Source organism: Scyliorhinus torazame, chromosome 17, assembly GCF_047496885.1.
Source record: "Scyliorhinus torazame isolate Kashiwa2021f chromosome 17, sScyTor2.1, whole genome shotgun sequence".
NCBI classification, from domain to species: domain Eukaryota; kingdom Metazoa; phylum Chordata; class Chondrichthyes; order Carcharhiniformes; family Scyliorhinidae; genus Scyliorhinus; species Scyliorhinus torazame.
The window spans coordinates 28,071,810-28,098,343 of record NC_092723.1 but is presented as its reverse complement, the minus strand read 5'-3'; the positions used below and the strand labels follow the sequence as shown (position 1 = coordinate 28,098,343).

Genomic DNA, 26,534 nt, shown 5'->3' with positions numbered 1-26,534 from the left:
TTCCTCATATGACAAGCTCTTCATCCCAGGGATCATTTTGTGAACCTCCTCTGGACCCTTTCCGAGGCCAGCACAGCCTTCCTTAGATGTGGGGCCCAAAACTGCTCACAATACTCCAAATGGAGTCTGATCAGAGCCTGAGAAGTACATTGCTGCTTTGTCTTCTAGCCCTCTTGACATGAATGCTAACATTGCTCTTGCCTTCCTAACTGCCGATTGAACCTGCATTTTAACCTTACGAGAATCTTGAACTAGGACTCCTAAGTCCCTTTGTGCTTCTGATTTCCTCAGCCTTTTCCCATTTGAAAAACAGTCTATGCCTCCATTCTTCCTACCAAAGGGCATTACCTCACACTTTTCCACATTGTATTCCATCTGTCACTTCTTTGCTCACTCTCCTAGCCTGTCCAAGTCCTTCGACAGCCCTCCTGCTTCCTCAATACTACATATCCCTCTGTATATCTTTATATCATCTGCAAACTTAACAGTGCCCTCAGTTTCTTCCTCCAGATTGTTAATGTATATTGTGAAACGTTGGAAATCAGTGAAAGTCACGATTTCCGATTGCTATGTATTCTGTGATAATGCGGCATTGTTAAACAAGTTGCTGAAACTTACAGGCTAAGTTCACATGAGTAGTGCACAAATCAGGAGTAGGTAGCTGTAAAAGTATCTTCCAGCAGAGAATCATCAGTTGAGGAGAGAGACAAATTGAAAGTAAATTAAACTACAGGAGTTAATGTTGGTCAGGGTGGTGACAGTAACTCAGCAAAAGGCCTTAGGGTAGGTGATCGTAGTGGGGTGTGTGGGGCAATTAATCAAATTTCCCATTCTTCACCAATATATGAATTTGATTGGAAAGTACATCTCCTAAGTTCAGCTGCAAGCTTTCAATGTTCAATGACAAGTAATAGAGATTGTTGAGGCTTTAAAAAAAAAAAAAAAGAATGATCAGTTGGCATTGAAGAAATCATCTCATTGTGAATCAGTGCCATTAAGAGAGTTTGGCAGAAAACAAAAAGTGGGGGAGAGAAAAGGAAAAGTCCAAAAGTTAAGGTACAGTCTATTTTCTTATTGTCGTACCTGCTCCCTTATCCATAAAGTAAGCGATGAGGCACCTCATGACAGCCTGGTGTGCAACAACAAGAACATTTCCCTGTCTCTCTAGTTCCATGATCACAGGCTCCACCCGTTGAACCAAATCCTGGTAGGACTAAACAAAAGCAGGTGGGTTATTAAATAGGCAATATCGCAGTACTTCTTTTCAAAATATACTTTCTGAATTTAGAAAACCAGAAACAAAAAGGTTTGAAGTGCTTTGGGTATGGTTTAGATAATATAAAAACTGCCATGTATCTAACAATTACTACAACATTAATATACAACCCATTTCTCTTCATGAAGCTGCTAAAAGTTATCACGAAACAAAACACAGCAAGGAGGAGATGCTCTTCTGAACTTGGTGTACTTTGCGAACAATAATACTCCTGTTCCACTCAGGTATATTTTCTTTATTTATAAAATATCTTTATTGAGAAATGTTTACAATGATCAATACAACCCAAACAATAGAAATGGCATAACATCACAATCTGAACAAAAGGAAAAACAACACATCTAATTAACTTAAATACATAAACTAACCTAAATCCCCTAACAACTGCGGGTGACCAACTTCTTAACAAAGGAAATAAATGGTTGCCATTTAGATAGAACCTCTCCACCAACCCCTGATGGTGAACTTGACCTTCGCAAAATGCAGAAAAAACATTAAGTTTTGGAAGATACATTTACAGCTGCCTACTCCTGATTTGTGCACTACTCATGTGAACTGTAAGTTTCAACAACTTGTTTGACAATGCCGCATTATCACAGAACACATCCAATATGGTATTCAAGAATGAAGCCCATAAGTTTGGAACAGGACAAGAACATATGTGTATGGTTAGCCGACCCAAGAGAACAGCGCTCACACCTAGCCTCAACACCAGGGAAGAACCCGCTCATCCTGGGTCAATTGCGCCCAATGCAAAATCTTGAACTGAATCAGGCTCAGCTGAGCGAAGACATGGTGTTGACCTTATGAAGGGCCTCACTTCACCATTGGCAATAGAGCCGCTCGCTATAGGGCTGGGGTCCTCTAGTAAGTGGAGGCGGATTAGTTGGGGAGGAGTGAGCATTGGGTGTCCCTTTATGCAGACGACCTACTTCTTTATATTATGGATCCAGCCCGCTCTACAGCCGACATAATGAAGTTATTTAGCACTTTGGCTCCTTCTCTGGGTACAAATTGAACTTGGGCAAGAGTGATTGTTTCCCAATTAACCCTCCTGGGAGGCAAGCCCAACTGGGGATGTTACCTTTTCGCCTTGTGAAGACAAGCTTCCGCTATCTGGGGATCCGGGGGCCCACAGCTGGGCATCACTTCATAAGTTAAATTACACCAGTCTAGTTCACAGTAACAAAGCTGACTTGCAGAGGTGCAATAACCACCCTCCCCATCCTTGACAGGCAGCGTTCAAACTATTCAAATGAACATGTTCTTGAGGATTTTATCTCATCATCGTAACTGATTTACCGCCCTGCTAACCGACAATAGTTCAACTGTGTTTGCAGTTTTTTCCCACTTGACTGTGTCTCCCCATTTTTTCCCCCAAAATCCTTTTCTTATCAAGGTCAACAAACTGATATCCTCTTTTATTCGGGTGAGTAGGACTCCTAAAATCCGTGTGGTTCTGCTCCAAGGGGACAGACAGCCTGATCCTCCCCAATATATTGTTTTATTACTGGGCAGCCAATATTCATAAAATATTGTTGTGGTTTAGTGATCCCGGGTCCATTTGGGGACAAATGGAAGTTCGTTCCTGCACTACATCTACTCTTCTTGCAAGAATTACTGCACCGTTACCTTTTCCCCGTTAGATTTTCCTCAAATCCAGTGATGGTCTGCTCCCTTAGAATTTGGAAACAGTTTAGGCTGCATTTCAAGCACTTTTCCTGTCTTCACTGGCCCCTATTTGCAATAATCACCTTTTCCTAACTCTGGTTTGGACTCGACATTTAAATCTTGGGAGGTGAAGGGTCTGGAGATGTTTGGGGACCTGTTTGTGGAGGGGAGGTTTGACAGTTTTAAAGAGTTATCCGAAAATTCCAGCTGCCCAATTCTAGTCTTTTCCGGTATTTCCAAGTTCACAATTTTTAACATAAAGCTTTTCCTTCCTTTCCTTTTGGCGCTACCATGTCCCCTAATGAAGATGATTCTGTCCCTGGCTATGCCTGAGGGGGAGTCTATTTCGGACATATATGGTCATATCCTTTCCGTTGAGTGGTGTGAGGGCAAAATGGGAGGGTGGATAGGGTCCTATTCTTAATTTTTGTTTCAGAATTTACAGTGCAGAAGGAGACCATTCGGTCCATCGAGTCTGCACCGGCCCTTGGAAAGAGCACCCTACTTAAGAGCACGCCTCCACCCTATCCCCGTAATCGAGTAACCCCACCTAACCTTTTTTGGACACTAAGGGCAATTTATCATTGCCAATCCACCTAACCTGCACATCTTGTTGGGACTTGTGGAGGAAACCGGAGCACCCGGAGGGAATCCACGCAGACACGGGGAGACCGTGTAGACTCCGCACAGTGACCCAAGCCGGGAATCGAACCTGGGACCCTGGAGCTGTGAAGCAACTGTGCGCTAACGACTGTGCTGCCGTGCTGGATCCCTCCTTGATTATATTTGGGAGGCAAGGCACCAGCCGAAGCGCCAGTACTTTGGCAAGTAGCTTAACATCTGCATTTAGGAGCAAAATAAGACAGTATGAACCACACTCTGTCGGGTCATTGTCCCTCTTAAGAATAGAGAGATAGAGACTTGATTGAGGGTCGGGGGCAGCGAGTCTGGTATAGGGAATCATTGAACATGTCCAGAATTAAAAGCACAAGCTGCTCCACGAACCTCTTACAGGATTCAGTTGGAAAGCCATCCAGGCCAGGGGCTTTGCCAGATTGCATCAATCCAATACATTTAAAATTTCAGCAAGGTATAACGGGGATTCCAATTCACCGCTCTATGCACCTCAACCACTGGGATCGGTAGGGCATCCAGAAAGTCAGACATGACCGACCCATCTGAGGAAGCTCCGATCTGTAAAGATTGCTTTAAAGGATTCAAAAGCAGCGTTAACCTGAGATGGGGTGGAAATGAGGTTGCTGCTCGAATTGCGTATCTGTGTGATCTCCTGGGAGTCCGTCTGCCATTTAAGCTGGTGAGCCAAAAGACAATTTGCCTTCTCCCAGTTTTACTTTTCTAATTTTATAAATTAGAGTACCCAATGATTTTTTTTCCAATTATGGGGCAATTTACTGTGGCCAATCCACCTAATCTGCACATTTTTTGGGCTGTGGGGGTGAAACCCATGCAGACACGGGGGAAATGTGTGAACTCCACACGGACAGTGACCCGGACCGGGCTCGAACTCAGGTCCTCAGTGCTGTAGACAGCAGTGCTAACCACTGCATCACCATGCTGCCCTTCCTCCCTGTATTCATAAAACATGCCCCTTGAGCATCGTTGTTAACTTACCGCCCTGCTAGTCGACAATAGTTCAATTGTGTTTGCAGATTTTCCCACTAGCCAGTAATTCGGGGGAGGATCAAGCGAGTATTGGTGATCCACCTCAAGGATGGAGTCCACCAGCCTCTGCTGCTCCACTCTCGTTGTCCTCAACAAATGGGCTCTGTAGGGGATAATTTGCCGCTGAGGACCACTTTAAGAGCCTACCACAATGTGGAAGGTGAGACTGACTCAGTTTTGTTAAATTTTATGTAGTCCTCTATGGCAACGGACATACGCTCACAAAAAATTATATCTGCTAACATTGGCCGCGAATCAGCTAATGGGAAAGTCCCATAGCAAGCGCATTTAGCCATGGGTTTCCCGGAACTCACAGCACCGATAAACCCATGGCTATAAAACTCAACTCTTGTTAAATAAGGAGCCTTAGCAGGGAACATGTAGCCAAGACAACACATAGCTCCGGTTTCTATATGGAGGAGTTCTACTCACAGAAACTCCTCAGTGTACTGGAAGATCAGGATGCCATTTTTAAATGGCGACCAAAGCTCCGAGGTCCCAGACGCTAACCCTGACCCACTCCCAAGCCCCAGCGCACTATGGGAGGGTCGCTGGCCCCCAGCACTCCCCCAACACCCGTGCAGGACACTCCTGCCCGATCGCCAACACACACAAAATGCCAGCTTGGTACCATGGCAGTGTTAACCATGACAAGCGGGATGCTCACCAGGGAGCCACGGACAGAAATATATCGACCACTGGGGTCGGCTATAATCTTAAAGGCAGAAAACAGAAGACCATAAGACATAGGAGCGGAAGTAAGGCCATTCGGCCCATCGAGTACACTCCACCATTCAATCATGGCTGATTTCAACTCCATTTACCTGCTCTCTCTCCATAGCCCTTAATTCCTCGAGAAATCAAGAATTTATCAACTTCTGTCTTAAAGACACTCAACGTCCTGGCCTCCACCGCCCTCTGTGGCAATGAATTCCACAGACCCACCACTCTCTGGCTGAAGAAATTTCTCCTCATTTCTGTTCTAAAGTGACTCCCTTTTATTCTAAGGCTGTGCCCCCGGATCCTAGTCTCCCCTGCTAATGGAAACAACTTCCCTACGTCCACCCTATCTAAGCCATTCATTATCTTGTAAGTTTCTATTAGATCTCCCCTCAACCTCCTAAACTCCAATGAATATAATCCCAGGATCCTCAGGCGTTCATCGTATGTTAGGCCTACCATTCCTGGGATCATCCATGTGAATCTCCGCTGGACCCGCTCCTGTGCCAGTATGTCCTTCCTGAGGTGTGGGGCCCAAAATTGCTCACAGTATTCTAAATGGGACCTAACTAATGCTTTATAAAGCTTCAGAAGTACATCCCTGCTTTTATATTCCAAGCCTCTTGAGATAAATGACAACATTGCATTTGCGTTCTTAATTATGGACTCAACCTGCAAGTTTACCTTTAGAGAATCCTGGACCAGGACTCCCAAGTCCCTTTGCACTTCAGCATTATGAATTTTGTCACCGTTTAGAAAATAGTCCATGCCTCTATTCTTTTTTCCAAAGTGCAAGACCTCGCACTTGCCCATGTTGAATTTCATCAGCCATTTCTTGGACCACTCTCCTAAACTGTCTAAATCTTTCTGCAGCCTCCCCACCTCCTCCATACTACCTGCCCCTCCACCTATCTTTGTATCATCGGCAAACTTAGCAAGAATGCCCCCAGTCCCGTCATCTAGATCGTTAATATATAAAGAGAACAGCTGTGGCCCCAACACTGAACCCTACGGGACACCACTCGTCACCGGTTGCCATTCCGAAAAAGAACCTTTTATCCCAACTCTCTGCCTTCTGCCTGACAGCCAATCGTCAATCCATGTTAGTACCTTGCCTCGAATACCATGGGCCCTTATTTTACTCAGCAGTCTCCCGTGAGGCACCTTATCAAAGGCCTTTTGGAAGTCAAGATAGATAACATCCATTGGCTCTCCTTGGTCTAACCTATTTGTTATCTCTTCAAAGAACTCAAACAGGTTTGTCAGGCACGACCTCCCCTTACTAAATCCATGCTGACTTGTCCTAATCCGACCCTGCACTTCCAAGAATTTAGAAATCTCATCCTTAACAATGGATTCTAGAATCTTGCCAACAACTGAGGTTAGGCTAATTGGCCTATAATTTACCATCTTTTTCTTTGTTCCCTTCTTGAACAGGGGGGTTACAACAGCGATTTTCCAATCCTCTGGGACTTTCCCTGACTCCAGTGACTTTTGAAAGATCATAACTAACACCTCCACTATTTCTTCAGCTATCTCCTTTAGAACTCTAGGATGTAGCCCATCTGGGCCCGGAGATTTATCAATTTTTAGACCTCTTAGTTTCTCTAGCACTTCCTCCTTTGTGATGGCTACCATATTCAACTCTGCCCCCCGACTCTTCTGAATTGTTGGGATATTACTCATGTCTTCTACTGTGAAGACTGACGCAAAGTACTTATTTAGTTCCTCAGCTATTTCCTTGTCTCCCATCACTAGATTACCAGCGTCATTTTGGAGCGACCCAATGTCTACTTTTGCCTCCAGTTTGTTTTTAATGTATTTAAAGAAACTTTTACTATCATTCCTAATGTTACTGGCTAGCCTACCTTCATAGTTGATCCTCTCTTTCCTTATTTCTCTCTTTGTTATCCTCTGTTTGTTTTTGTAGCCTTCCCAATCTTCTGACTTCCCACTACTCTTTGCCACAGGCTTTCTCTTTTGCTTTGATGCATTCCCTAACTTCCTTTGTCAGCCATGGCTGCCTAATCCCCCCTCTGATAACCTTTCTTTTCTTTGGGATGAACCTCTGTACTCTGTCCTCAATTACTCCCAGAAACTCCTGCCATTGCTGTTCTACTGTCTTCCCCACTAGGCTCTGCTCCCAGTCGATTTTCGTCAGTTCCTCCCTCATGCCCCTGTAGTTACCTTTATTTAACTGTAACACCTTTACATCTGATTCTACCTTCTTTCTTTCAAATTGGAGATTGAATTCTACCATATTATGATCACTGCCTCCTAAGTGTTCCCTTACTTTAAGATCTTTAATCAAGTCTGGCTCATTACATAACACTAAGTCCAGAATGGCCTGTCCCCTCGTGGGCTCCATCACAAGCTGTTCCAAAAAGCCGTCCTATAAACATTCAATGAATTCCCTTTCCTTGGGTCCACTGGCAGCATTATTTACCCAGTCCACCTGCATATTGAAGTCCCCCATGATCACGGTGACCTTGCCTTTCTGACATGCACTTTCTATTTCGTGGTGCATTTTGTGCCCCTGGTCCTGACCACTGTTAGGAAGCCTGTACATAACTCCCATTATGGTTTTTTTGCCTTTGTGGTTCCTCAACTCTGCCCACACAGACTCCACATCATCTGACCCTATGTCGTTTAGTGCTACTGATTTGATTTCATTCCTAATTAACAAGGCAACCCCGCCCCCTCTGCCCACCTCTCTGTCTTTTCGATAGGTTGTGAATCCCTGGATGTTTAAATGCCAGTCCTGAACACCCTGCAACCATGTCTCTGTGATGCCTACCACATCATACCTGCCAGTCACAATCTGGGACACAAGCTCATCTACCTTGTTCCGTACACTGCGCGCATTTAAATATAGCACCTTTAATTCTCTATTGACCGTCCCTTTTTGTTTTCTTAGTGTGGTGGACCTTGGTTTACTGAGCCTTTCCATACACTTTCATATTTTGGGGGATGGGGACTATCGTAACCTCTCCTGAGTTCTGTCTTTTCGTGCTTTTTTGTATTCCTAAGCAGCTACGCTTCCCACTGATTACTTCCTCTTGGTTCCCTGACTTTCCCTTCCCCCTCCCCAATCTCTAGTTTAAAGTCCTATTGAGCACCCTATTTACTCTTTTCGCCAGAACACTGGTCCCAGCTCGGTTCAGGTGGAGACCATCCCAACGGTATAGGTACCCCCCGTCCCAAATCTGATGCCAGTGTCCCATGAAAAGGAACCCCTCTTTCCCACACCACTCTTTCAGCCACGTGTTAACTTCCCTTATTCTTGCCTCCCTATGCCAATTTGCACGTGGCTCGAGCAGTAATCCGGAGATTATGACCCTTGAGGACCAGTTTTTTAAATTTGAATCCTAGCTCTTTATAATCTCTAAACAGCTCCTCTTTTCTAGACTTGCCTATGTTGTTGGTACCGACATGGACCATAACAACTGGATCCTCCCCCTCCCTCTCCAGTATCCTTTCAAGCCGGTCAGAGATGTCCCGCACCCTAGCACCGGGCAGGCAACATACCATGCGGGACTCTTTATCCTGCTCACAAAGGATACTATCTATCCCCCTGATAATAGAATCCCCTACAACTACAACTTGCCTATTTACTCCCTCCCCTTGAATGGCCTGCTGAACCATGGTGCCTTGGTCAGCTGACTCATCCTTCCTGCAGCCCTGTTCGCCATCCACACAGGGAGCAAGTGCCTCATACCTGTTGGACAGGGTCAAGGGCTGAGGCTCCTGAGTTCCTGACTGCTGGTTCCCTTTACCTGCCTGACTTGCAGTCACACCCTGCTGTCCCTGGCCACTGGCAGGATTTAAACTACTTACTCTGACAGGTGTGACTGCCTCCTGAAACACAGTGTCCAGGTAAGTCTCCCCCTCCCGGATGTGCCTCAGTGTTTGAAGCTCAGACTCCAGATCATCAGCTCTGAGCCGGAGCTCTTCCAGCAGCCAACACTTACAGCAGATGTGGTCGCTGCAGCTCGCAATGGGATCTGCCAGCTCCCACATCAAGCAGCTCAAGCACATCACCTGACCAGCCATCACTCATTAATTAATTTGTTTAATTTAAGTTTACGAGCTTAGCTGTGTTTTTTTTAAATTTGGGGCAGATTTGCTATCAACCAATCAGATCACAGCTTCCCTCTGACGTCACTTTTGGAAAAAAACAACTGGAAAACAGGAAGTTACCGTTAGGTTTTTTATACTCACAGACACTGCTCCTCCTCCGAACGGCTCCCAAAATTAGGCCCGAAGAAAGAGAGAGAACAAAACAGTCGGGAAAAAGCACCTTCTCCCACTCTTCACCGAATTACCTCACTGCACCAAATTACCAAATTCTCACTCTGTCTGTGTCTCACTCACTCAGGCTGTGTCTCCTTGACAGAACCTTTTTATTAATTAAAATCGCCACACCGCTGGCACTGCCATCAAACCCCGAATGAAAAACCTGCCATACCCACCCCTTTGCGATGAGCAAATACCCTGGATCCTTTGAGTTGGCCATTCAAACCTTGAATGTTCCAGGTGATCAAACCAATATGGAGGTATCCCACCCCTCTCAAACTGGAATCAGACATTTCCACCAAGAGAGATTAACCAAGGGATACTTAAAAGGTAAAGCAAGAAGATCCACCCCAGATGGCCACCAAACCAAGTCAAAAGATTGGACAAAGAAAATCAGCAGACACTGTCAGCAATCTACCCACCAATGCCATCGGACAACCACATTCAAGTACAAATATAAATAGATGCGAGGCAAACAAAAACCTACCCACCTACGAAAGCCTACATCTAACAAAACAAAAAACTCTTAGCTCATTATCTAAAAAAAACTACTATATCTAAAAAGAACTACTATAATGAGCTGCAGTGAACCTTCCAAAACAACTCCCGTTAACTAACTCCTGTTAGCAGGGAGGCTTACGAATGAAGAAAGAGAAAAATAGATATGAACAATAAAATGCCAAAACTCCATTTAACTTGTGCATTGAAAGGAAGCTATATATTAACACATAAACAGAACCCCACATAGTTTAAAACCCCAATTCTAATCAAGAACTATAAGAACTCAGCCCCAATAAGAACAAGAAAAAATGAGAACAAACACGAAACCCCAACAATGTAACAATACAACATGCCGTCGACATAGCCGAAAACCCAATTTCATCGAGCCCAACTTGTAACTTTTAACAAAAGAGTCCGCCTCTCACGGCATGTCAAAGAAATATCTTTTCCCACAAAAGTTACTCTGAGACAAGCTGGGTAGACCAAACCAAACCAGACTTCACTCTTATACAGGGTGGCCTTGGCTCCATTGAACATAGTCCTTTTCTTTACCAACTCCGCACGCGTGTCTTGACAGAACCTGATGGGAGTGGCTTTCCCACTTAAAGTCACCGTGTTCCTTTTCCCATCGCAAAACCCTCTCCCTTTCTTTAAAGCTACGGAATCTCACTATCAACCCGCACGATGGATCTTCAGGACAAGACCTCAGCCGAAGAGTGCGATGGGCTCGGTCCAATTCTCGAGGGGAGATAAATCCACCCTCACCCATCATCTTGCAGAACATGCCTGAGAAGTACTCGGTGGGTGTTGGGCCTGCCATCCCCTCCGGCAACCCCACAATTTGAATATTTTGCCTCCTGGACCTGTTTTCTAGGATATTATTCCTGGCTCTCAACAATCTATTTGTTTAAGTCACCGAAGACAGTTTGGAATCCAGCACATCAATCCGATTACTGTGGTCCGATATGGCCACCTCCATATTCTTGAACGTGGCTCCCTGGACTTCAACGGTCAGATTAGTTTTCCCCAGAGCCGCTCGAATGGGGGCCAAAGCCTCTTCAATTGATTTTTTGAGGTTATCCGCCACAACTCGTCGGTGCTTTTCAAATTCTTTTGCCAGGGTATTAGAAAGAACCCCGGTCGTTAGTGGAGTGGTTGGAGAATCAGAAACTGACTCTGCCATTTTACTTGCCGCTGAGCTCTAAGAATAAACGGTCCATGGCATCAGGAAAGAGGGGAAAATGTACAGTACTCCAGCAGGAGCCACCTCGTGTGTCTTCCTCCTACATTACACCACCTGAAGTCCCCAAGATGTATTTTATAATCAAGTTAAGAGTTCCTTGACCAAATCGAAATGTAATATGATTTTCATACTGGTATGAGTGCGAGTACATCGGCTTTTATATATTAAAAATCTTGTGCCTGACAATTTTCTATTATAATCCATATACCCTCATTCATGATGGAATGTCATGTGAATGTGTCATGCAATAATTATATTATTTTGCCAGTCGAGGCAATGCAATACTTTTGAATGGAAAAGAAAATATGCACAATTTGGATGACCTTAAAACCGAGACTGAGTTACATCTGTGTAGTCTGGGATAATTGTTCTCAACATCTAACTGCAAATCATCTGAAGACTTCACACGGTCTTGACTCCCTCAGAGTGCCGCTATGAAAGATCAACTAGTTTTTTTTAATAGCTGCAGCTCGTAGTTTTAATGCAGGAAATTACAAGACGAGAATTCTACCTCATTGTACACACATCAATATGATATGACACAATTTACAACTGAACTGTAACAAATTGAGGAATCGGAAAAAGCAAATCATAATTGTGAAGTTGAAACTGTCGCAGTACCAAATGGCCTGAATTGGCCATGCAAATGTATTAGATAAGGCCATATTTAACAAATAAAAATACAGCACAACATAATGTATTAAAATTAACATGTTGGTTTAATTTCTCCATTCTCAAGTACTTGTTATAAAAGGGTGTCAATCAACTTGCTCTGATTTTAATCCAACCTGCGCTTTTGGTGCCACCTAGTGGCTGATTTTATAGCGGTCTAACGCAAAAACAGAAAATGCTGAAAATACTCAGCAGGTGAAGCAGTAGCATGGGAGAAATAAAGACAGTGGCCTTTCATTAGAATTGGGAGTAATTGGAGATGTAATCGCTTATAAATACAGAGGCTGGGAAAGATCAAAAGGAAAGGTTTGTGAAAAGCAAGAGGAATTAAATGGCAAAAGGGTTAATTGGTACAAGGTAAAAGAGAATGGTAATGGGACAAGTTGAAGAATAAAATCTAGAGGGGTTGGTAAATTGCAGCTGCAGAATCATGATCAACACCCGCTGCCCCCAAAAAAGGGGTTACAATATGAAATTGTTAAACACCATGTGAAGTCTGGAAAATTGTAAAGTGCCGAACCGAGGTGCTGTTTCACGAGCTTCTTTGGAACAGTGATAGTATCGGAGGTCAGAGAGCTCAGCATGGGAGTGGGACAATGAAGTAAAATGGCAAGCAAATGGAAACTCAGGTTCATGGCTGCAGGCCGAACAAAGGTGTTCAGCAATCAATCCTTCAATCAGCATTTGATCTCCCCAATGTAAAGGTGACTGCATCATGAGCGAAAACAATATAATAAATTGAAAGTACACATAACTCACTGTTTCAGCTGGAAGCAGCATATCAGACCTTTGATGTTGGGAAGGATGTAAAAGGACACGTGTTGCAACTCCTGCACGGGAAGTTGCCGTAGGAAGGGGAGCAGGTGTTTGGGGTGATGGAAGAGTAAACCAGAAGGTCACAGAGGGAACTGACCCTGCAGAATGCTGAAAGGGCTGTTGAGGGGTTTGTGTGCTTGATAGCAGAAGTTAACCGTTGGACATGGAGGTTGGTGGAGTGCTTGGTGAGGCTAAGGGTGACCGTATCATGGTTCTGGGAGGAATGGTAAGGAACTGAGTGTGGAAAATGGGACTGTCAGCCATGTCGACCACAGTGGAAGGGAATTCTTAACATGCCTTCACCGACATCAAACATCCAAGGTTAAGCTGTTTGACTTAAATTAATTCCATATTTACACAGTCTTTTGAGCCCTTTAACTGCAAACAGCAGTAGCTTACCTATGTTAACATACTAATCCAATTTGCTTCAGGGTTTGGGTTCCATAAGGCTGTGTGAAAGCTTTGAAGCCTGAGCTGAGTTACTTAACAACAGGTGAAGCTGTAGCGCAGGACAGTAAGAAGTTAATCCAGTCAATTTCAATTAGAGTCAGAGGGAGAGGTAAACTTTTATAGGTTTAAAATTTAGGTTTGAGCCTGGAACTTGTGAGTGGGATTGTAAATAGATATTATGCAAATAGCTGTTCGAACTGCCTGAAATGACACCATGCAGAAATCAGTGCTTTTGCCATTTCCACCTACGGTGATGGTAAATCACTAAGTCCATTTGCCCATTGCTAGTGACTGTCAAGGTTAAATGGGCACGCTGAAAGTGGAGGGGACCATTAATGGCACTACATTCATGATCTATGATTTTTAAAGCTCCAAATGTCTATGCAATATTCACTGTCAAAATTATTGTTGTGTATGGAAAGCACTAATTGTGATGAACACAGTTGCTGCACGAGTTCCAAAACCAACAAATGTTAGCAAGAAGAAAACAAAAGTTGATGTTTATTAATTCACTCTTGCAAGATATGAATTCACTGTTAATGTTCAAAGAGACTTGGTTGTGCTGATACAAGGAAAGCAGAAAGCTAGCATGCTGCTGGCATGTTCGGCTTTATTGCAAGAGGATTGGAATACAAGAATAAAGAAGTCCTGCAACAATTGTACACTGTTTTGGAGACACCACATTTGGAATACTGGATGCATTTTTGGTCTCCACATTTAGGGAAGCATATACTGGCATTGGAGGTGGCAGAGCGAAGGTCCACTAGATTGGTCCCCGAGTTGAGGGGACGGGTCCTATGAGGGAGGCTGAGTAAATTGGGCTTATATCCTCTTAAGTTGAACAAAATAAGTGGCGATCTCATTGAAAACCACATAATTCTGAGGGGGCTTGATTGGGTAGACGCTGAGAGATTGTTTCCACTGGTTGGGGAGTATAAAACATGGGGCACAGTCTCCGGATATGGGGCCGATTATTTAGCATGGAGGCGACAAGAAATTTCTTCAAAGATTTGCGATTCTTTGGAATTCTCTACCCCAGGGGGCCATCTGGTATAGACAGGTTTTTGGTCTCAGAAAATTAATGGATATGGGGAGCGGGTGGGGAAATGGGGAGTTGGAGCTCAAGATCATCCGTGTGGTCGACTCCTGCTCTTAATTTTTTGTGTTCTTGCTGTTGTGTTCAGTACTAAATTTTGATGTTATGACTCTTATTACTTGAAATTATTTTTCAATGCAAAATGTTGAACACTGAACATATATATCCTTGCTCTCATACCTCTCCGCCTGGATAACGGTAATGGTACTTGTCCTGGTCTCGCAGAGCAAATTCATCTGGATATCGGTCCTGAATCTCACTGTAAGTCAACTCCTCACAAACACCCTACAAAGTGGGGTTAAGTACATTTATTTACAGATGCCAAATCATGACACAGAAAAATATAAAATTCAATGGAATTTCTACAGCTTCCAAAATTTAATGTTAAACCTTAAATTGACTTTGTAATTAAATTTCGATAACATACAAATATTCTTTGTCCTAGGAAAGTACAGGAAAAAATGTGACTGAAGTAGGTATTTTTAAAAACTTTATTTAGGATTTTTTAGAAACTAACAACTGCAGTTATAAGCAGGATTCCTTCCAATTCCTTTTCAATTTCATAAATGTTAAAGGAAAAATAATAATTCAGTGAAATGATTTGAACAATTGCATTTATTTCTTTGTACTCACTGCATCAATCTCATTGAGGATTTTCCACTGTTCATAAGGAATCCCCAGGGCCTCAGCTGTTTGAATTGTTCGCCTCAGCTGGCTAGTCCAAACCTTCAGGTCTGGAATTTTCTGCTCTTTAACAAACTGCCGCAAGATTTCAGCATACTTGTAAAGAAAACATGATAATCCCCTACTTACTAATCAGTACCATCTATTTCACAAACCCACACTTTATTCAAATATAATGGCAATCAGTTGTTAAACTTTACTTGCGGCACAATTAATGAAACTTGGCTTTTATTTTATTGATCCCAGTTAGTATTTTTAGCTTGCAAAGTGCAAATATTATGCTAATGTGTACATTTACAGACCATGGGTGCAATTCTTCCAAAAATAAACAAAGTCCCCAAGCGAGCGCGTTTAGCTGTGTGTTTCCTAGCGTTCGCAGTGCCGGGAAACACATGGATATTCAACGCGACTCGCATTGAAAAAAAGGGCCCGAACGGGGAATGTGCAGTCGAGGCCACACATAGCCCCGTTTCGTAAAGTGGGGCCCCGTTTCGTAAAGTGGGGAACTCCGCTCGCCAGAACTCCCCATTGTAGCGAGAGATAATGGGTGCCCTGATCACCGAAGCCCCCAAAACAATCCCTTGCATCCCACCCAGCCCCCCCGCTCAACACCCACACCGGGCCTCCCCAGCCCGATTATGCGTGTGCAAAAAATGCCAACCTGGCATTGGCCCTGCCAGCTGGCAATACCACCTTGGCAGTGCCAGGCTGGCACCCAGATGGCACTACCAGGGTACCCAGGTGGCACCAGCAGTGCCAGGGCACCACCCTGCCCAAAGGGTTTGCAGCTGGGGGCCTACGATCCCCTTGGAGACCCCGAGTGCCATTTCATCTGGTCCCCGTTTGAGGGACCAGTATCAAATGGCACCCGTCCAAGGTCTCTGAGGTGAAGGGGTTGAATCCCAAAGCCTCAGGTACCTCGGGAATCTGCACATTGGAACGCCTCGCTCTAATATGCAGATTTGCCAAAAGGTAGTCCCGCCCATTGTGGGAAGGATTCACATCGCAACACCTTGCGAGGCATTGCAAGCCGGATAGATCCCGGGAGCAGGTCTCCCAGCTTTCAACTGCCAAGCTGCGCCGCGGCAAGCTGACTTTCGGGCGCCCGATGGCCGTTGAATCGTGCCCCATAACTCAAGTTTATAAAAGGAACACAATAGAAAAAGATTTGCATCATCTTCAGTGTGTGCAACCGTTTAGAATTTTGTTGCAAACAACGAGTCTCCTCTCGGCATTTTTTGGGCAAATCAGGTCTTTGCAATGCAAGACCTTTCAGTACCTGTTTCCCATGAGCAGACAACTCCGAATCACCACCGATCTTCCCAATACTGTTGTATTCACTCTCGCCATGCCGGCTCAGGTAGATAGAACGTGGATAGACATGAATGTTCATCAAGTAATAAACTATTTTACTCTGAATATAATCCTGGACTCTGTTCACCAGAAACCGTCGACCAACATTAATTACTTTAATGAAGGACAAATCCCTAAAGTTAAGAAAGCATAATGATAGAAGTTAAACATTAACAACATGGCAGCCCAAATAAGCTTTTATTTTCAATTTCTCCAGGTAAGACAAGTGAAAGCTAAAACAAATGAACACAGACTACATAGCAAACCAAGAAACAAATCAGACTTCATTTACCAGTACAATCACAACAATCTACTTCATATTCAATTTAACACCGAGGTACAGTAATCAATCCAACAGACTGTTGAACTTAGTGATTTGGGATCCACGCGTGTTCATTTCTGCTATTCCAATTTTACGGATGGTTGCTGATAGGAGTCAAGATTGTTTTACAGATTTTGATTAAGCTGAAAACTATCATTTTATGGTATTTAGCCTGACAGAAGCAATATCGTTAAACAAATATTATAAGTGACCAACTTTTCCAGTGTGTTTCATGCTGTAAATTCAGCACCAGGTATAATGATAGAAAAGATAGATAGATCTGTGCCTTTGTGGTAACGATGTTCATGAAGGAAGAAGAATCTGAAAAAAAATAGTTGTGGAAGCAGGGATGGCAGAGGTAATGGATGAGGTGAAAATCGAGAGTTAGGTTGTGCTGGAAAGGCTGGCTGTGCTTAGACTGGATAAGTCGCTTGGTCCGATGGCTTGCAGCCCAGGTTGCTAAAGAAAATGGGGCTGAGACAGCAGAAAGGCTTGCCATAACCTTCCAATCTGCCCTTGGTATGGGGGAGGTGCCAGAGGCTTGGAGGGCAGCAAATACCTGTACTTAAGGAAGGGTACAAGGGCAGTCCTGGCAACTACATGCCAGTTAGTTTAACACCAGTGGGGGGGTATTTCTGCGAAAATAATCAGTGGGAGAAAAATGAGACAGTTGTAGAAGATTTGAGTTAAACATAGAAAATAGGAGTTGGAGTCATTCGGCCCTTTGAGCCAGTTCCGTCATTCATCATCATGGCTGATCATTCAATTTAGTCCCCCGTTCCCCATATCCTTGGTCCCTTTATCCTCAAGAGCTATATCTAACTCCTTATAGAAAACAATGTTTTGGCCTCAACTGCTTTCTGTGTCGGAGAATTCCACAGGCCCCCCACTCTCTGGATGAAGAAATGTCTCCTCATCTCAGTCCTAAATGATTTACCCCATACCCTTAGGTTGTGACCCCTGGTGCTGGACTACCCCACCATTGGGAACATACTTCTTGCATCTACCCAGTCTAGTCATGTTATATAATCTGTTATATACTCATGTTATATAATCCCCCTCCCCTCATTCTTCTAAACTCCCGCAAATATAATCCTAACCAACTCAATCTTTCCTTATACATCAGTCTGGTAAACATTTGTTGCACTCCCTCCAGGCAAGAACATCCTTCCTGAAATAAGACCAAAACTGCACACAATATTCCAGATGCGATCTCACCAAGGCCCTGTATAACTGCAGCAAAACATCCCTGCTGCTGTACTCAGATCCTCTCGCTATGAAGGCCAACACACCATTTGCCTTTTTTATGGCCTGCTGCATCTGCATGCCTACTTTCAGCAACTGTGTACACGAACCCAGGTCGCATTGCACATTCCCCACTCCGTCTATAGCCAATAAAATAATAATCTGCCTTCCTCTTTTTGCTACCAAAGCGGATAACCTACCATTGAACTACATTACACTGCATCTGCCACGCATTTGCCCACTCACTCAACTTGTCCAAATCACAGTAAAGCATTTCTGTAACTTGCTCACAGCTCACCCTCCCACCCAGTTTTGTGTCATCTACAAATTTGGAATTGTACTCTATATTCCAAAAAACAAGTCACTTATAGATACAAAAAAAAAAGTGGAACACCCTGTCTACCATCCTCCAGTTTATAAAAGGATGCAACGGATAATGCGTCTGACTACCAATCAGGAGATGCCAGGTTCGACTCCTTGCTGGCTCGGAGTTCAATGTTAGTGGGCGGCAAGGTAGCACAGTGGTTAGGACTGTTGCTTCACAGCGCCAGGGTTCAGGTTCGATTCCCAGCTTCGGTCACTGTCTGTGCGGAGTCTGCACATTCTCCCTGTGTCTGCGTGGGTTTGCTCCGGGTGCTCAGGTTTCCTCTCACAAGTCCCGAAAGACATGCTTGTTAGGTAAGTTAGGTAATTTGGACAGTCTGAATTCTCCCTCTGTGTACCCGAACAGGTGCCGGAACGTGGTGACTAGGGGCTTTTCACAGTAACTTCATTGCAGTGTTAATGTAAGCCTACTTGTGACAATAAAGATTACTACTATAAAATAACTACTTATCACGACTCGCTATTTTCTGTTCTTCAGTTTTTTAAAAATCCAAGTCGACACTAACTCTCCTATTCCATGAACTACAGTTTTGTTAACCAGTCTTTTAGATTGTACTTTGTCAAATGTTTCCTTGAGGTCCCAATAGACAACATCCATTCCAATCCCTTCATCAACCTTCTCTGTGGATGTAACTCGTAGAGTTGATGAGGATAGACAGTGGATATGGTTTATTTGGACTTACAGAAGGCTTTCGGCAAGGTCCCACAGAGATTAGAGTGTAAAATTAAAGCAAATGGGATTGGGGATAGTGTATGGAGATGGATTTTTAAAAAATGGTTAGCAGAGGGAAACAAAGAGTCGGAATAAACGGGACTTTTGCCAAGTGGCAGACAGTGGCTAGTAGGGTATCACAGCGATCAGTGCTGGGACTCCAGCTATTCACAATGTATATTAATGATTTAGATGAGGAGACTAAATGTAATATAAAAGTGCCCATGATGACAAACCTGGAGGATGACAAATACTAAGGGTGATACGAGATGGTTCTAACAGGTCATGGAGAGGCTAGTAGAATGCACAGATAAGTGGCAGATGGAATTTTAAAAAAAGTGTGTGATGCATTTTGAGAAAAGGGATCAGGAGAGGCAACACAGACTTAGTAGTACACTTAATGTAAAGTATGTGTGCAGGGACAGAGGGACCTGGGAGTGGATGTACATCGATCTTTGAAGGTGGCAGGACAAGGTGAGAAAGTGGTTAGCAAGGCATATGAGATCTTGGGCTTCATAAATAGAAGCATTGAGTAAAAAAGCAGGAACGTCATGCTCAACCTGTATAAAGCACTGGTTAAGCTACAATGAGAGTTATTACATCCAGCTCTGGCCACCAATGTGATGTTACAAATGTGAGATTGCAAAATGGTTATGTTCAAATTGTCCCTTACTATAAAACATTTGCCCCTAAGAAAAGGGGAATGGTGAGAAGTTGTGCTGGACTTTACCTATCAACAAACCAGGAGATGGTTACCACAGGGACATGGGCCCAGGTTCAGACTTACAGAATCCACATGTCATATTTCACACCTGAATACAAACAGAGGTGGATGCCTTGATCTGAGTGGACTAAGACACTGGCTGAAAAAGTTCTGGGCACAGAGCGAGAGAGCAAACGATTCAGAACAGCAATTGTTGCAGTCTGCAGGGAAAGGCTGTTTTTTTTCCTGTTAAACTGCAGAGAGAAAGCTGGGGTAATGTATATCCACGGATTGAAGAGAAGGAACTTGCAGCAATTCAAGGGTGCTGGAAGATTTGCCTTGGTAAGACTTGGAGAAGAACTCACCAGAATGGGCCTTACTGCTGAAAGTCAGTTCAGGAATTGTCAGAGGACTGGGGGAAGAGAACCTTCAATGGTTGTTGGATGTTATGGCCTGGTGAAAAGGGTAGACATAAACCCAATGGAAGCTGGGAGTGATTGTAGACTGTTTCCTATAAAGACTGTAATCCTGTGGAGAATGCAAAATATATTTGCAGAAAGGCATTATCGGTTGTGTTTAAACATTAATAACGATCATCTTTTCTGTAGTTTAGAGTATTAGTTACTTAAGTAATGTTTAGTCTGAAAAATTTAAATCTTGTAACGCGATTCCTTTAAGCTTGCCACTGGGAATTCAAATTATTTTTTTAATAGTTATCAATCTCTATGGAGATTATAACAGTCAGGGTCCATGAGAAGATGAAGAGGAGATTTACCAAAACGGTTTCAGGAATGGGGGAATTTTAGCTACAAAATTAAGTTGCAGAAGCTGCGATTGTTCTCCTTGGAGCAAAAGAGATTAAGAAGAGATTTGACAGAGGTGTACAGGATTATGAAAGGCTTGTGTAAGGTAGACAAGGATAATATCTTCAAATAGCTGAACTAGGGGAAACGGATTTAAGGTTTTGACAAGAGTTGCAGGGGAAATGCGTGTAACAGCATTTTTATGTAGCAAGTGGTAATGAACTGGAACTCACTTGCTCATGAGGGTGGTGGAAAGTAAGAAAGTAACAATTTCAAAAGGAAATTGGATGGACACTTGAAGGAAATACATTTGGAGGGCTACAGGACTGGAGCACGTAAATGGGGCTGACTGGATTGCTCCACGGAAAGACAGCATAGACTCGATAGGCCATATTGTCACCTTCTGTGCATAAATAACTCTGTGACCTGTACATTAAACAATTAGGGACTGATCATAATTTTAGTCATTGATGACATTTTAATGCCCTTACTTGTCATAATCATCAGGGTCCAGTGGTTCATAGGTGACTGTATAACATTCAATTCGTTTGAGGAAATCATCCATAATACGATCTTCTTCACATTCTGCATAGTCTGGACTTGATACCTTCACCTCCTGTACATAATACATGAGATAGGTCTTACATATGCTACACTGGACACTGCTTAGATATACAAGAAATAAATAACGCATGTTTCTTAATTCTAACATTCTGCTGGATAGGCAAAGAGGTTGTATCAATAAATGTTTAGAATGACATTATACAAGCATTTGGTCCCATCTGTACAATCAGATATGCAACATCTAACAGCAAAATCACATCATTAACGGTAATTATGATTTATTGCAAGACACAGTGTCACCATTCAGACATAAAACAGAAGATACATTCAGAAACAAGAAACAAAAGGTGAGAAGCAGTGACTTTTGGTTCTGAAATACTCCCTTTCATTGTGATCTTTGACAAAAATCTCCACAACATCAAACTTTAAAAAAAATATGAACTTCATTGCTACCATGGAGAGTGAAATCAAGCTCCGTCCAGCTCTGCATATTCCAGAGTAGTCCCATTGCAAATGAGTATGGTTATGCTTAAATAAACACGCAAGATGCTCCAGAGACCCTCAACATCGGGCTTCAAGCTGGTTGGGGGGTGGAGGGGAACAGCAATCCTCCCTGAAGAACTCATATAGAGAACTGCATGATTTCTTATCAGTTTGAAGTTGTTGCCCTGCTATTTTTAGTAAACTGACTTTGGAATATTATAATTTATACCACCAGAGTAACACAACAGTATGAAAAACTATCTTCTTGAGTTCTCCATAATGACAAAATAAACTACTTGATGGTTTTGCTTTAAAAGTGTCAACTTTATTGGGTCAATTCCTCTTTAAAAGGGAAAGAACTTAAAACAAAATATTCCCTTTCAGGCTTCCCTTTACCTTAATAAGCAGGTAAAGGTAAAGTCACCAGAGTCTCAGATGACCATGGGCTTTTTTCCCCTTTGAGGGGAAGAACTGACTGGTGGTGATTTAACCCGAGGATCATCACACCTCAGGAAAGGAGCAAGGTTGAGAAGGCGTCGCCTTCGTGAATATCTTCAGCCGGAATTGAGCCCACGCTGCTGGCCTTGCTCTGCATCATGAACCAGCTGTCTAGCTAAGTGAGTTAAACTGGCCCCCATTGTACTTTAATAAGCACAACAGCATTAAAAGAACTATGCAGTAACACCGTATCGATACTGGTTGGTGCGAAAGCAAATAATGTGGGATTTCCCAGTCAGGATTGTCTTTTTGCAGGTATTTCAGGAATTATCGCGTTGGCAGGGTTTACAAAACATACATCACTCTCATCATAAACTCCATAATTAATTAATTTACAAGTAAACCTATTGACATGCATCATAAAACATACAATTTCAGATTCCACAGGGCAACATAATCTGATGATACTCAGTGTGATGTAGGTAACCACACAGGAACATTGGATGCCCACAATACTGGCATCCTCCACCTACAATGTATGCAGTACTAGCTGTGGCTCTGTTCAGAAAAGAAACTATGCTCTTTTCTGCAGAGAGAAAATAAAAAGCAAAGTTGTTTTCTGGTGACCTATTGCAGCAGGAATTTCTTTTACAGACAAATGATTCGGTAGATCTTCCTTCGGAGGAAGCTCTGGATACTGCTACATACCTTTATATTTGCAGCAATGACATCTGGATCATCACAGACAGATTCAACAAAAAACACCTGGGAATAAACAGTCATTGTGCCTTAGTCAAACAGTCAACTAAGTTCACCTAATACCAAATAATTCTACACAATTAATGTTCCAGATAATAACTACAAGAGGTCAGATAACAGAATTATTTCATCTATTTTATTTAAAAGTTCTTTTAAACATCTTTTTGCATTTCATTTAAAAAGTATACAGCATTTCTATTTCTTAACCAGAAAAATAACAAGCTCTGTAACCGATACAGGAACTTTAACTTGCCATAGCTGAAAGCAGTTACAGATAATTGCAATTATCTAGTGGTAAAGTGATTTTTATTCATCATAATTCACGAAGAAAAAAGCTTCTATTTCACAATTGTTTTAAAAATCTCTCATGGGATATGGCCTGTATTGGCAAAACTAGCATTTACAGCTCATCTCTGATTTCCCTTGGGGAGGTGATCATAAGCCATCTTCTTGGTAACTGAATGCTATTTCAGAGGTCAGTTTAGTCACTCACATTGCTGAAGTCACACTTAGCCCAGACGTACTGGATAATGAAGGCATATTTCCTTCTCCTAAACACCACCGAACCAGATGTGTTTTTCCAACAATAGAATCATAGAAGTTTACAGTGCAGAAGGAGGCCATTCAGCCTATTGTGTCTGCACTAGCTCCCGAAAGAGCTACCTAGCTAGTCCCATTCCCCAGCCCTATCGCCGTAGACCTCTAAATTCATCACTTTCAAATATCCAGTTCTCTTTTGAAACCTCCTATGGGATCTGTCTCCAGCAGTCTCCCAGGCAGCGCATTCCAAAACCTAGCAACTTTTGAGTAAAGATGTTTCTCATCATCTCATTCCTAGCTCTCCTCATAACCATTTTGAAATCATGACCCATCTAGTCACTGACTTACCAACCAGTGGTAACAGAATATCCTCTTTAACCGTGTCAAAATTGTTCATAATTTTGAACACCTCAATAAGGTCACCTTTTAATCTTCTCTGCTCTAAGGAGACAAGCCCAATTTCTCAAATCGTTCCTTGTATCTAAAATTCTCACTCCTGGTATCATTCCAGTAAATCTCCTCTGCATTCTCTCTAGGGCTTTAACATCCTTCCTTAAATAAGGTGCCCAGAACTGAACACAATATTCCAAACGCAGTCTGACCAATGAGTTGTAGCGGTGTAGCACCATTTCCTTGCATTTATAATCTGTGCCTCTATTTATAGACCCAAAGATCCTATAAGCCTTCTTAACAACTGTTTCAATTTACCTGACCACCTTCAGAGAATTATGCACTTGAACCCCGAGGTCCCTCTCTCTGCTCCTGTACGCCCCTCAAAGTTGTACCATTGAGCCTATATTGTCTCCCCATGTTTCTTCTACCAAAATGCATTACCTCACAATTCTCTACATTGAAATTCATCTGCCAGGTGGCTGCCCATTTGGCCAACTTGTCAATATCCCTCTGTTATCCTCACAATTCACTATTCTCCCTAGCTTAATATCATCTGCAAATTTAGAGATGTTGTCCTCAACACACATCTCTAAATCGTTTATATAAATCAGAAAAAGCAAGGGTCCCAACACTGAGCCACTGTGGAACACCACTTTCAACTTGCCTTCAGTCTGAGAAATGCCCATCTATATCTACCCTCTGTTTCCTATCTCTTAGCCAGCTTCTAATCCATGCTGCCAAGGACCCATCAATACCAAACATTTCTAATTTGTTAACCAACATGCCATATGGCACTGTATCAAATGCTTTCTGAAAGCCCAAATGTCCACAGCACTATCCCCAACTACTTCCTGTGTCACCTCGTCAAAGAACTAAATTAAATTTGACAGACATGACCTGCCCTTGACAGAGCCATCTTGACTTTCTGGTATTAACTTATTTTTCTCAAAAGTGCATATTATTTTATAATATATCTTATTATGACCTCATCAGTTTTCTCACTATCGATGTCAAGGTCTATAGTTTCCTGCGTTATCCTTTGTCCCTTTCTGAAACAACAGCGTCGCATTTGCAATTCTCCAGTCCCCTGGGTCTAATCCTGAGTTGAGAGGCCTGGAAAATTTCTGACAATGGCTCTGCAATTTGCTCCCTTATCTCTCTCAGCAATCTAGGATGCATCCCATCCGAGCCTGGCGATTTCTGTACCTGGAGTGATGCCAGCCTTTGGAGCACCTATTCTTTATGGATGAATATACTGCACAGTTGCTCAACACCCACATTTTCAACTCGGCCATTGTCACCATCTTCTATTTTGGTAAAGACAGAAGCAAAGTACTCATTTAGCACCTCTGACATACCCCCTGCTTCAGTGAGCAGTTTACCCTGATTGTTCCTTATGTGTCCCACTCTATCCTTCACTACTTTTACTATTAATATGTTTGAAAAACATTTTACTACTTGTTTTAGCACAGCCTGCCATCCTTTCCTCGTGCTCCCTCTTAGCCGTCCTTATTTCAGCCTTAGCCTTAGCATTTGAGATTCTCTTCCTGGGACGTGATTCTCCGACCCCCCGCCGGGTCGCAGAATCGCCGGGGGCTGGCGTGAATCCCGCCCCCGCCGTGTCCAAATTCTCCGCCACCAGAGATTCTGCGGGGGCGGAAATCGCGGCACGCCGGTCGGCGGGCCCACCCCCAGCGATTCTCCGGCCCGCGATGGGCCGAAGTCCCGCCGCTGTCAACCCTCTCCCGCCAGCGTGGATTAAACTACCTTTTGAACGGCGGGACAAGGCGGCGCAAGCGGGCTCCGGGGTCCTGGGGAAGGGGGGGGGAGCGCGGGGCGATCTGGCCCCGGGGGGTGTCCCCACGGTGGCCTGGCCCGCAATCGGGGCCCACCGTTCCGCGGGCGGGCCTGTGCCATGATGGCACTTTTTCTTCCGCCTTCGCCATGGTCTTCACTATGGCAGAGGCGGAAGAGACCCCCTCCCCTAAACATGCACGGGGATGACGTTAGCAGCCGTTGTCACTCCTGCGCATGCGTCGCCTGGCGAAGTCCTTTCGGCGCCGGCTGGCGTGGCGCCACAGGCCTTTCCCGCCAGCCGGCGGAGCGGAAACCACTCCGCCGCGGGCCTAGCCCCTCAAGGTGAGGGCTTGGCCCCTCTCCGCACCTCTGGGGCGGCCCGACGCCGGAGGGGTTCCCGCCACTCCATTACGCCGGAACCGCCCGCCGCACCGGGTAGGGGAGAATCCCGCCCCGGATTTCTATTGCTTTTATTATTCCGGCACGTTATCACATGCCTCTTTTTTTCTTCCTTATTTTCTCCTCAATAGTCCTCCAGGGTACTCTAGCTTTGAAAACCCGTCTTTAATTCTCGTGGGTGTGTACCTAGCTTGCACCCTATTCATCTCTACTTTGTAAGTATCCCATTTTCCATCCACTGCTTTATCCACCAAAATGCTGTTCCAATCAACTTGCTCCAGTTCAAATTTTAGACCTCTAAAATTTGTCCTTTTGTCCAGTCTGGAATCTTAATCCGTGACTGATATTTATCCTTTTCCAAATTAATATTGAACTTTATTATGATTACTATTTCCCAACTATTCCCCCAATCTGACTTTATCCAACTGGCCTGCCTCATTTCCTGGGACCAGATCCAGCACAGCTTCCTCCCTGGTAGGACTGGAAATGTACTGTTCCAGAAAGCTCCCCTGCACACACTGCAAGAATTTT

The 26,534-nt window shown here is 43.6% G+C and overlaps 1 protein-coding gene across 5 annotated transcripts in view; it reads right to left on the bottom strand.

Moving 5' to 3' along the window:
- LOC140393802 (6-phosphofructo-2-kinase/fructose-2,6-bisphosphatase 2-like) overlaps positions 1–26,534 on the bottom strand; it is a 98,763-nt gene that overhangs the window by 24,421 nt on the left and 47,808 nt on the right. For 4 of the 5 annotated variants that reach the window (XR_011935732.1, XM_072480254.1, XM_072480251.1 and 1 more), the window contains 6 exons: positions 22,824–22,880; positions 21,122–21,246; positions 16,388–16,595; positions 15,058–15,204; positions 14,605–14,709; positions 1,084–1,213 (listed from right to left, as the gene is read on the bottom strand). Coding sequence is in view for 4 of the 5 variants with exons in the window: in XM_072480254.1 (XP_072336355.1) it covers positions 1,084–1,213; positions 14,605–14,709; positions 15,058–15,204; positions 16,388–16,595; positions 21,122–21,246; positions 22,824–22,880 (772 nt within the window). In the remaining variant the exon portion in view is untranslated. The remainder of the gene's footprint in view (positions 1–1,083; positions 1,214–14,604; positions 14,710–15,057; positions 15,205–16,387; positions 16,596–21,121; positions 21,247–22,823; positions 22,881–26,534) is intronic. The other variant, XM_072480252.1, reaches the window with a different exon arrangement.